Source organism: Entelurus aequoreus, linkage group LG11 (assembly GCF_033978785.1).
Source record: "Entelurus aequoreus isolate RoL-2023_Sb linkage group LG11, RoL_Eaeq_v1.1, whole genome shotgun sequence".
In the NCBI taxonomy this organism is placed as follows: Eukaryota; Metazoa; Chordata; class Actinopteri; order Syngnathiformes; family Syngnathidae; genus Entelurus; species Entelurus aequoreus.
Window position 1 is genome coordinate 62,295,176 of NC_084741.1, and position 12,022 is coordinate 62,307,197.

A 12,022-nucleotide genomic window follows, 5' to 3' on the forward strand; every position below is an offset into this window, starting at 1 on the left:
AATACATTCGGAGAACTTGTTAGTGAAATGTTGGCCATCTGGACGCTGTGGGTCCTTTATTGAACCGTAAAGGGCGTTAAAGAACATGTCACAATGCAACATGTCATTAAGCCTTTTCCTTTCATGAGTGGACTGTGAAACGCAGCTGACAGAATTGCATTCCTATTGTGTTTGCTGTTTTATGTGTGGCTCAGCTCACACCTTAGAGTTCCACCTGAGCAAACGCACGCGTAGCTGCTGAGACACGTTTTACGGCACATTTCCAGCTGCACCTTTTGTGACGAGAAGACAAATCATCAGAATTAAATTCCTTTTTGTTGTGTTCACTTTCGAATTGGATTAAAGAAAATATAATGCTTATAAATGTGGAAAATAATGAATGTACAGAATGGTGGGATCCAAATGTATTCTAAAAGAATCACCTGTGCTAATTTGACTGTAGGAAGTTCTGTCATTAAACTACTTGGTGTCAATGTTCAATTTGAACAGTCAAATTAATACAATTGTACTGAAAATGGGCAGAAGCATGTCAGTAATAAAGCACTGGAAGAAGTGAATTTCACTGTTTTGTCACATTTAGATTACTGTTCTGTAATTTGGTCAAATTTTGCAAATTGCTGAAACTAAAAATGTATCTTTTTAAATGCCCATTCAAGACGAGTGTTGCAGAAAGGAATTCCCAGCTTGCTTGGTTTACTGTACTGTACTTTGTATATTTTTTGAGATATTCCTCAAGATGCCACATGTTAATAGAAAGTCACTTTTTAATGTATTAAAATATTTATATTATATTTCACTTCCTCAATGTTGCACCATTAATTCAGTAACTTTTTGTAAACGATTAAAACTTTGTATATTTACACAATAATATTTATTGTTTTCTTTATGGTCTATATTTGATTTCTAACTGGAATGCGTGCAAAAAATAATTTATACCTTTTTGTAAACAGTATTGTATTGTTATGGCTATTGTGTGATTCTATGCTAGTCTAACGATTATACGTAATATTGAGGCGCTAAATATTGAGACGTAAATGTGGCGTTATTTGTTATGTATTCATGTGTGTATTCCCTTTTGCCTTGATGTTGTACGTGTATCAAATAAACAAACTTTACATTAGCATCACAGCAAGTCACAATCAGGTGAGATGCTGATGAGACAAAAAAGTCACAAGGGATGTGTGTGGGTGTGTGTGTGTGTGTGTGTGTGTGTGTGTCGGCAGAGCCCTTTGCTACTTGAAACTGGAGAGATTTATGGAGGCCAAGCAAGATTGTGACGCGGCACTCAAAGTGGAGCCAAGCAATAAAAAGGCCTTCTACAGACGAGCGATGGCCAGTAAAGGACTTAAGGTGAAACATGATGAATGTTTAACCAAATGTTTTTGTTAACTTTGCCCCTAATAATGAATTTATTTGCAACATTATATTAACCTGATGAATCGTCAACCCTTGCCCCAGGACTACCTGGCGTGCAGCTCAGACCTGCAGGAGGTGCTGCAGCAGGACCCGCACTTGCAGGAGGCAGAGAACGAGCTGGAGGAGGTGACGCTTCTACTCAAGCAAAGTCTGACCAGCGAATTACAAGCTAAACCCAGGAAGGTCATCCCCATTACAGAGGTACATAGAGCTGGAGTTGTTAATATTATTATTATTCCAATGGATAATGGATTCTCTTTTCTTCAATCTTTCATCCAGACTTGATGAGACCGGAAAATATATCTTTGGGGTTTTGGATGTGTTCCCATCTGTTAGTACAGTAGAATTGAGTTCATTACTTCAGTCGAGGGTTGTCCCAATACCAATAATTTGGCACCGGTACCAAAATGTATTTTGATACTTTTCTAAAGAAAGGGCACCACAAAAAATGGCAATATTGGCTTTATTTTAACAAAAAATCTTACGGTACATTTTGTACAATATGTTTCTTGTTGCAACCGAAGAACAATTTTGTCCTTAAATAAACTAGTTAACATACTAGACAACTTATCTTCTAGTAGTAAGTAAACAAACAAAGGCTCCTAATTAGTCTGCTGACTTATGCAGTAACATACTGTGTCATTTCTCATTCTATTACTTTGTCAAAATTATGAGGGACAAGTGGTAGAAAATGAATTATTAATCCACTTGTTCATTTACTGTTAATATCTGGTTATTTTCCGTTTTAACATGTTCTATCTACACTTCTGTTAAAATGTAATATTCATTTATTCTTCTGTTGTTTGGATGCTTTACATTAGTTTTTGATGATACCACAAATTTAGGTATCAATCCGATACCAAGTCGTTACAGGATCATACATTGGTCATATTCAAAGTCCTCATGTGTCCAGGGACATATTTCCTGAGTTTATAAACATAATGTGAATTTTAAAAAAAAAGGAAAATATATTTTGTGACGATAAAAAATATAGATGTAATAATCATAGTTGGAACGACTAGATATGCTGTTGTACTTGGTATCATTACAGTGGATGTTAGGTGTAGATCCACCCATGGCATTTGTTTACATTCAGGTGCGCCAGCTTTTGTTAGCGGTGACGTCTGTGAGCTGTTGTATCCTCCTACGGTGTGTAGTGAAGCATCATGTTTAGCTATTCCTCGTCCTGCAGCGATGATAACTGTAAGAAACTTACTTTATTTGTCGCCATGGAGGTGAGGATTAGTCATTTAGAAGTAGCTAAAACACTGCCGACTGCGGATCGATGTTCGCTGCTTGCTAGCTAGCCATGTCTTAAAGCATCTCTTCCTGAGGGCGTTTCAGTGTTATAACTTCACCATTATCGTCAGTTTTTAGGCCAAAATACGTCCGTTCTCCCTTTTCTGTCTACACACTGTGTCTGTTTGTAAGTACTCTGTGATTGTGCGCTGCCGAACATGCTCCTCTGCTCATAAAACCAGCAATGACACGACGCACCATCATGCCTGGGAACCGGTACTTTTCAAACAGAGTACAGTACCGTTTTTGATTCATTAGTACCGCGATATTATACTATACCGTACAACCCTACTTCAGTCTAGTGCATAGTTCCTCTTTCTTGGCATACAATAATAACACCTTATAATTAGACCTAATATGTGCATTATAAAGTCCTTCACAAAGCAGAACTGACAAGTGAAGATAAGTGAAGAAGTTCAAAGAAGGGTAAAAGTTAAGACCGATAAGGGCGGTGAAACCTCACCCAACCAAAGATCTAAAGTCCATGAGTTCAGTAAACACCAATCATCAAAGAGAGTATTGCAATAACGCTACTGCCTCTGGATTTAGGAAGAAAACATTTTTCATGTCTGGTATTTCGTCCATTTTTGACAAATGAAGCAGAAACATTGAAGTCAGTCCTATTTCTTACGGGCATAACTTTAGTAAAGTGTGCCTTCAACTTCATCAAATACCACACCCAGATCTTAATGTCACACCTGTTTTTCAGGTGTCACGTCACTCATAAATTACACAGAGCGTCCCTAAAGTTTAGACAATAAATACATTTACAGGATAATATGAAACAATAGTGTAATATAAATAAATCGGTATTCATTTAATTAATTGTAAGATATTTTATATACAGTCGTCTCTCGTTTGCAGGTTCAGTCTATTGCACTTTTTTTTTTAAATCTTGAATTAAGTATTTTCAGGCATAAAAATGGCTAAATATTAACAAATAATATCAATACTACGGTAGTATTGTCCGCTAGATGAGACCATGGCCGCTAAAGTCAGTACAGTATGTGCCAGAGATATTAAACTGGCGGCCCGGGAAAGACACCACACCAGCCCCAGGGTTCAGTTCAAAGATGAATATTTTGGCAGTAAATTAAACATAATTCAAACACTAAAGCACTCCTGTTGTATCGAAAACTTGGATGAGTGTAAATCTTTGCATTGACATTTTAACCCCCAAAGGCCAGCGTTAACTATATGCAGATCACGCACTGTGGGTCGCGTCCTGTCATCCGTGGGAGAGGAGGGGCATGTAAAATGTCAATGAATGGATGACCAGGTGTTTCCTATGAAATTTTACTACAAACTTATTCTCAACCCTTTCCTGCTCCATCACTGTTAAGGATGTAGTGGTGAATTTCCCCTGACAAAGTCACACATGGTCCTGTACTTCTTTTGTAAGCCAGATGTACTGGCTTAGATCCCAGGTAGGAACTGTGGCAGAAAGGTTTGTTAATTTGTTTTAATTATGTTAAATGTGTTTTTTTTTGCAACTAAAGTAACTCTTAATTAGGTCCATGCATCTAATTAAATTCTGGAAATGTGGCCCCCAAAACAATTGAGTTGAATATCCATGCCCAAGTGCCTAGATGTCAAAGTCAAGGCCCTCGGGCCAGATCCGGCCCGCAAATGAATTATCTACGGCCCCCGGGATGATATTTGATTAGTATTAGAACCGGCCCGCAGGCCACAGCCGCCTGCTGCTGTTTTGCACGCGCTAACACTCCATCAGGAATTTTCAAAATGGGGTCCCATGGACCCCATCAGGTCATAAAAATGGGGTCCCACAGTACATTTTTGGGGTCCCACTTTTTTGTAAGCGTTTTGAAAACAAATGATAAATGTATGCATTATCCTGTTATATCTCACATTCTAGATTGTGTTCTGGAAAAAGGTTGTCCTAAACGTTACTTATTCATTTTAAAAAATAATACAAAAGAAAACACATTTTTATGCATATGTAAATGTATTCAGTTATAAACATTCAGTCACTTTCTTCTTCCCTTCATGGATCTAAACTTTACCGATATTTTTTCCTATTTTTTAATTGTAATATTTTTGTTCTAATTTTGGCCAAAGTACGACATAGAAAACTATCTGAAGTTGTCTTTATTTTTTAGTTTTAATGCCATGATTTTAATAGTCCGGCCTGCGTGTGCACAGATTTTCCTCCATGCGGCCCCTGAGCTAAAATGAGTTTGACACCCCTGCCCTAGTGTGTTACACGAGTATTATTAAAGACCGAAAGTGGGCCACAAACAAAATGTTGTTTAGGGCCACAAAAAGCCTGTTCACCGCCTCCCCTCAATGTAATGGTCTTTGTCCTCCTCCGCAGGTGACGGGCGATCACGAAGCATCAAGTGTTCCAAGTTCTGACACTTGTTTCAGGGAAGAGTTTAGCCATAAACTGCAAACAAGCAATGCCTACGAGTTTGGCCAAGCTTTAAACATCGCCTGCAGCAGCGGCAACATGGCAGCATGCGCCGACTTGCTGGCTTCGACTGCTCCGGAGAAGCTTCCGCAGTTTTTGAGCACTCAGCTCAGCGGGCAGACCATTAGCTTCATCATGAAGGTGCTGGACTCGCACCTCCTGGAGAAAGACCCTAACCTAGTCTACCAACACCTCAGTCATCTACACACTGCGGACAGGTTCTCGGTAGGAGGATCTTTATGGGTTTTAAACGCCCCCCCACGTTTTTCCATCTCCCATCGGTTCTTATTTTATGAGTGATGAATGACAAATATTTTGTTTCCTTCAGATCGCGCTGATCCTGCTGGAGAAGGACGAGCGCTGCCACATAGGCCAGCTGTTCGAGCGCCTGTCTGCCGTGGAGAGTGCAGACTTCACCCAGAATGACGTCCAGAACCTGGCCAACAAATACATCTAAAGCGTCCACATCGTCGTCGCCCGCATCAGCTGCTGCACCCGCACCACAACTCTTGGATCTATGCAAAAACCGCACGATAAGAGAATGTGTCCCAAAGCAATACATTTAAACACTGCTGGAAATGATCTGAGACTATGTTTAAAGTGACTGCATCAAAAAAAAAAGATCTATATTTTTTACAAAGAATTGCTTTTGTACCACTCTAACCATTCAAGTATGCACAGTACTTTGGACCTTGAGGGTATTGATCAATTGGGTCCAAAATAAGTTGGGTTTCTCAGTTACTTGTGGATTGCAGTCTTTGAATATCCAAATGTTTATAATAGAGGAGCATGATGACTTTCATTTCAGGGAATTTGCCATGAAGCTATTTAAGACATTCCTTGCTGTAGAGGAAGATCACCACGTTCTATAACCGTATTGTTGTTATAAAAGACATTTACTGTAGGTCTGCATGATCATCTTTAGTACTGTTAAGTACAGTATGGCAAACCCCAGCTGTTCAACTGCTGAAAATACAGCTTTAAACTAACCCATGTTGTCTTTCTTTAAGCGACCTTTACAAAGGCAGTGCTTAATCAGGGTCTCTGTAGGTTTCAACAAGGCAAATTTAAGACTTTTAAGACCATATGGAAAATAATTTGACCATTTCACATCCATACGGACAAAAAAGTACAAAGACAAAGGAAAATTGGAGGGCCAGAATGAATTGTAAGTACCGTATTTTCCAGACTATAAGGTACAATTAAAATCCTTTTTCCCCTCAAAACTTCACAGTGCACCTTATAACCCGTTGCGCCTAATGTACGCAGTAATTCTGGTTTTGCTTACCGACATTGAAGCATTTTTATTTGGTACATGGTGTAATAAGTATGACCAGTCATACATAAGAGATACGTGTAAACTGCACTATTATGGCAATATGACTCAAGTAAACAACACCAACATTTTATATGTTCCCTTGAAAATATAGAACATTACACACGGCACTCAAAAATGTATCAAAAATGTTTTAGTACGAGTTTGGTAAGCTATGAAGCCGCACCTGTGACGATCGGTCACTTCATTTCTGTTTGTCTCCTTGGTTTTTGTATTACCTCCGGTCAGTGCTCTTATTTTGTTAAATTTCCTGTTCCGCGGAGCACTGTTTTCTCTTCACCTGCCGTTGATTGGCAGCCGGTCCACACCTGCTGCCAATCAGCGTATGTCTATTTATGTTTTCTCTCGAGCACTCCTCAGTGCTCGATGATAGACTTCTATGTTTGGAACAATTCTGCAAGACTGCTTTATTTTCTGTTTATGTTAATTAAAATCATCTTACCTGCACATCCACCTCCTGGTTCTTGCATCTTGGGGACACACAAACTGCAGCCATGCGAGTTCCTCTCAGTATCATCGAGCCAGAATGCTGTGTCCTCGCGAGAACCCCTGTCGGCGACGCACAGCCGACGTTCTGGACCGCACAATTCATAGAGGACTTGAAAGCCAGGTTTGTGCGGTCCCAGCCCACAGCAGGCTCGGACCTTCTCCCTCCGCCTCGACCGCCGGTTCCGGCTCTCCGACCGGCGCGGCCACCGCCGCCTTCCCTCCTCCCGGCTAGGCCGCCGGCTCCGGCTCTCCGACCGGCGCGGCCACCGCCGCCTTCCCTCCTCCCGGCTAGGCCGCCGGCTCCGGCTCTCCGACCGGCGCGGCCACCGCCGCCATCTTCCCCGTCGCCTGCTGTGCATCCTGTCCCGGCTCCACGGCAATCGCCTGTGCCGGCGCGTCGACCTCCGGTTCCCACACCGCGTCGCACGCCGGTCGCAGCCCCGCGTCTTACGCCGGTCGCGGCGCCACAACGACCAACACCGGCTGAGCGCCCAGCACCCGTTCCTGCTCCAAGGCAGCTTCCAGCAGCTGCACCACGGCTGCTATCCCTTCCAGCACCCGCTCGTCCTGCCAGTCCGGCGAGGGCTCCAGTGGAGCCTTCCATGATGTCCCTCCTGGCCTCCTGCTGGGACTCGGCGAGGGACGTGTCTTTTTCCCTCCTCCTGGCCCCCTACCGCCCGTCCCTGGTTTTCGCACCGGGGGACATCAACAACCCGGAACTCCTTCTCCCTGTGGTGGACGGCGTCTGGCATCCGCCTACTGGAGGGGGGGCTACTACCAGCAGCAGTGCAGCCAAGCACACGCCGCTGTCATCCCCGCCATCGTCTCCTCCCACGGAGACATCATCGCCGCCACCTTCATCTTCCCAGGCGCGCCTTCCCACGGCGCAGACATCTTCCGCGTCACCGGCGGGACACTGCACGGTGCCGCCATCGAAGACTCCTCCCATGGCGCTGTCGTCATCGTCGCCGCCGGCGGTGCGACCTCCTCATCCGCCAAAGACGCGGCGGTGTTATGGACTTCCTCCGCGCTGTCTGCTGCGATCTGCAGAACCTGCGTTTGGACCTTTGCAGCCGTTGGTGCTCAGGTACCACGAGCTTCCGCCTCCTTGTCGGCCACTAATGTGGCCGTTCCGCGGTCGCCCACCTCGCCAGTGGCAGCGGCGTTCAACGCGTCGCCGCCACCTGACTCTCCCTCGCTGGCTGCGAGGACATTTGGCCTGGCGACCCTCCACCAACTCCTCCCTCCACCCTCCCGTAATTTTTGGACTTTTTCCATTCTTGTTTCCAGGGAACATCTGGAATCTGTTCCTTGAGGGGGGGGTCCTGTGACGATCGGTCACTTCATTTCTGTTTGTCTCCTTGGTTTTTGTATTACCTCCGGTCAGTGCTCTTATTTTGTTAAATTTCCTGTTCCGCGGAGCACTGTTTTCTCTTCACCTGCCGTTGATTGGCAGCCGGTCCACACCTGCTGCCAATCAGCGTATGTCTATTTATGTTTTCTCTCGAGCACTCCTCAGTGCTCGATGATAGACTTCTATGTTTGGAACAATTCTGCAAGACTGCTTTATTTTCTGTTTATGTTAATTAAAATCATCTTACCTGCACATCCACCTCCTGGTTCTTGCATCTTGGGGACACACAAACTGCAGCCATGCGAGTTCCTCTCAGCACCGCTTGATGTGCTTCAACATACGAGTATTAATATGGTGTGTATAAGTTAAGACATTATCTGCGATGCGGTGGCGACTTGTCCAAGGTGTACCCCGCCTTCCGCCCGTGTGCAGCTGAGTTAGGCTCCAGCACCCCCCCACGACCCTGAAAGTGACAGGCGGTAGAAAATGGATGGATGTATTAACTGGCGTTTTGTTTCGCAATATTATGCAAAAGCCACTTTTCTTACCTTCTGGTACCTGCTGATCTGTATTTGGGATCTGCATAAATCCTGAAAGATTGCCTTTGTCGTCCGTGCCGGCTCCGTAGTCGATAAGCTTCTTTTTCTCTAATCTTCTTGTTATGGGACATTCATCCTCCGCTGTTGCCATTTCTAATATAAAGTAGCGTAAAGTTCTTACTTATATCTGTCAGTAAACTCGCCATGAAAGCACTAAAACATACCGGTGTAGTGACTTTACATTATTCACCCAAGGAACTTTAGATATTAGAGTTCCGGTCGGACCTTTTTTCACGGGACACATTTCCTGTGTTGTTGTTTCTACTACCACAGAGAAATGAGTGTGTGCTTACTGTATGTCATTTCACTACTAAATATCTCACATTGATCTTCTTAGGCCAGGGGTGTCCAAACTTTTTCCACTGAGGGCCACACATGGAAAAATTAAAGCAAGCGGGGGCCAATTTGATATTTTTCATTTTCAAACCGTAACAAAATATATGGATTTATTTTATTTTTTTTAGCTTTAGGGCTCCCGGGGACCATAAAGGGTCTCAGTCATTAAAATGTTAAAAATAAGTTAAATTATATATTTTTTTATTTTATTTAACGCTTACAGTAAATGTCTAGCTCAAATTCAGGTTGATAAGAAGTAAAAGGAAAAAAAAAAGGTTTTATGCCCTTTTTGTCAAAGACAACTTTGTTTTTTATAGTAAAACCGAAATATGCAGTTTTTAGTAATTAGAGCCCTAAAAGATCAATAATGCAGGACACCATTGATTTTAATTCATTATTAATTTTGAGTAATCACAGTGTAAAGATAAATAAAATCCCATTAAATACATTTGGGCTCCAAAAGGTACCCCACTCATAAAGTGATACATTTTTATTAGTTTTTTTTTTTATTTTTAACTTTCAACACTTAAGTTACGAGATCAACTTCAGGTATAGCTGTCGATTTTACGTTTGAACTATTATTTTGTTTGTTATATGCTCTTTGATGTTTTTATAAGGCATTCACACAATATATGCAATATTTTTTCCACATAAAACATTTTAAAGTGACATTTTTGAAGTAATTGGAGCCTTGAAAATAATTCATTATAACATTGATTTTTTGTCTTTTTTTGTTTGTTTTTTTGAGCAATTGCAAAAAAAGAAAAATGAAGAAAGACACCAAAAAAAACCAGCCTGCATAGCAGCTTTGTGTCAACATTGTAACTTTATCTAGTTAGATTTCACCTCAATCCACTTTAAGTGTTTAAAAAAAAATTTGCAATAGCATTTCCAGAATGTGTGGCGGGCCGTTAAGCAATTAGCTGCGGGCCGCACTTTGGACACCCCTGAGTCATAATCATTCCATTCACTTTCACCGCCATGTTTACAAATGCTTACCTTCTCGTAGCTCCACATCCGGGTCCTAACGCGTCATACGTTTCCATCCACCGGCTTCAAGCATGCATTAAACTGATTGTTCTGGAGCCACTAATGGTTGAACTTTTACTGACCAATCTATTTCTACCGCTTGTCCCTTTCGGGGTCGCGGGGGGTGCTTCTTATGCAAGTAATTTGGCTTTGCTGTGGGCTTTTGTTAAGTTTTCTCCGCTGCTCTGCTAACTAAGCTGTCAACACACCGCTGCGCGCGCACAGCAGGTGGTGCGCCTTAAATTCTGACCGGGACAAGACAAGTACTTCACTTTGGTTCCGTTTTGCAGTTACGTTATAGCGTCCTCAAAAATGGAAGTATTTGAAAGCAAGACTGAAGTTAATGCATTTTTTAAAAATAAAACTAAGATTAATAGATTAAGACCTTTCAAAATCGTATTTAAGATATGTTATGTTATGTTATTTTCGGAAATTGTTTGTCTAGGGGTTTTGATTGATTGATTGAGACTTTTATTAGTAGGTTGCACAGTGAAGTACATATTCCGTACAATTGACCACTAAATGGTAACACCCGAATAAGTTTTTCAACTTGTTTAAGTCGGGGTCCACTTAAATTGATTCATGATACAGATATATACTATCATATATATACTATCAAACGTGTGTCAAACGTACGGCCCGCAAACAGGTTGTATCCATCCCGCAGGATCAGTTTGAGGCGAAATTTTTGAATGAAAGAAACTACTGTTCTAAATGTGTCCACTAGATGTCGCAATAGCAATTCTTTGTATCTTTTTAGATTATGCTACGTATGTAAAAAAAAACAACACATGATGTAAGTGTGGGCAGCACGGTGGAACAGGGCATGTGCCTCACAATACAAAGGTCCTGAGTAGTCCTGAGTTCAATCCCGGGCTCGGGATCTTTTTGTGTGGAGTTTGCATGTCCTCCCTGTGACTGTGTGGGTTCTCTACGGGTACTCCGGCTTCCTCCCACCTCCAAAGACATGCACCTGGGGGTAGGTTGATTGGCAACACTAAAATTGGCCCAAGTGTGTGAATGAGAGTGTGAATGTTGTCTATCTGTGTTGGCCCTGCGATAAGGTGGCGACTTGTCCAGGATGTACCCCGCCTTCCGCCCGATTGCAGCTGAGATAGGCTCCAGATGGATGGATGATGTTAGTGCACCAGTTGAGGAAATACATACTACATACGTAACATCCTGTAATTAGATTTTTGATATTTTTTTTATCTTGACAGATTGAAAATCAACACCAATGAGTTGACTGATGAACATTATCACATCATTTATTCAGAGAGTATAAATAACGACAAATAAAGATAGAATACTATTAACCGCAACATGTAAGTGTAAAAAAACAAAACAACGTTATGATTTGTACAATTTCAGAATGTGCGTGTTCTATTTTTAAACAAAACAAACACACACATCTGCGGTCCTCTCCAAGGTTCCTCATAGTCATCCTCATCGACGTCCCACTGGGTTGTGAGTTTTTCCTTGCCCTTATGCTGGCGCTGAACCGCGGATGTCGTTGTGGCTTGTGCAGCCCTTTGAGACACTTGTGATTTAGGGCTATATAAATAAACATTGATTGATTGATTGAAGTTGTCTTGCCGTGATTTTACCAGTCCGGCCCACTTGGAGTAGATTGTTCTCCATGTGGCCCCCGATCTAAAATGAATTTGACACTCCAAAAATTTGAATTTAAGGCCTAGTATGTCTAAATATTAGGCCTTAAATTCAAATTGTTG

General features: G+C 42.1%; 1 protein-coding gene across 2 annotated transcripts in view; it reads left to right on the forward strand.

Annotated features, from left to right (window-relative positions):
- The window catches only part of spag1b (sperm associated antigen 1b), a 35,941-nt gene extending 29,839 nt beyond the window's left edge, over positions 1–6,102 (forward strand). For both annotated transcript variants that reach the window (XM_062063729.1, XM_062063730.1), the window contains 4 exons: positions 1,224–1,350; positions 1,459–1,617; positions 5,051–5,371; positions 5,475–6,102. In XM_062063729.1, the coding sequence (XP_061919713.1) occupies positions 1,224–1,350; positions 1,459–1,617; positions 5,051–5,371; positions 5,475–5,603 (736 nt within the window). In that variant the 3' untranslated portion in view covers positions 5,604–6,102. The remainder of the gene's footprint in view (positions 1–1,223; positions 1,351–1,458; positions 1,618–5,050; positions 5,372–5,474) is intronic.
- Positions 6,103–12,022: the final 5,920 nt, after the last annotated feature.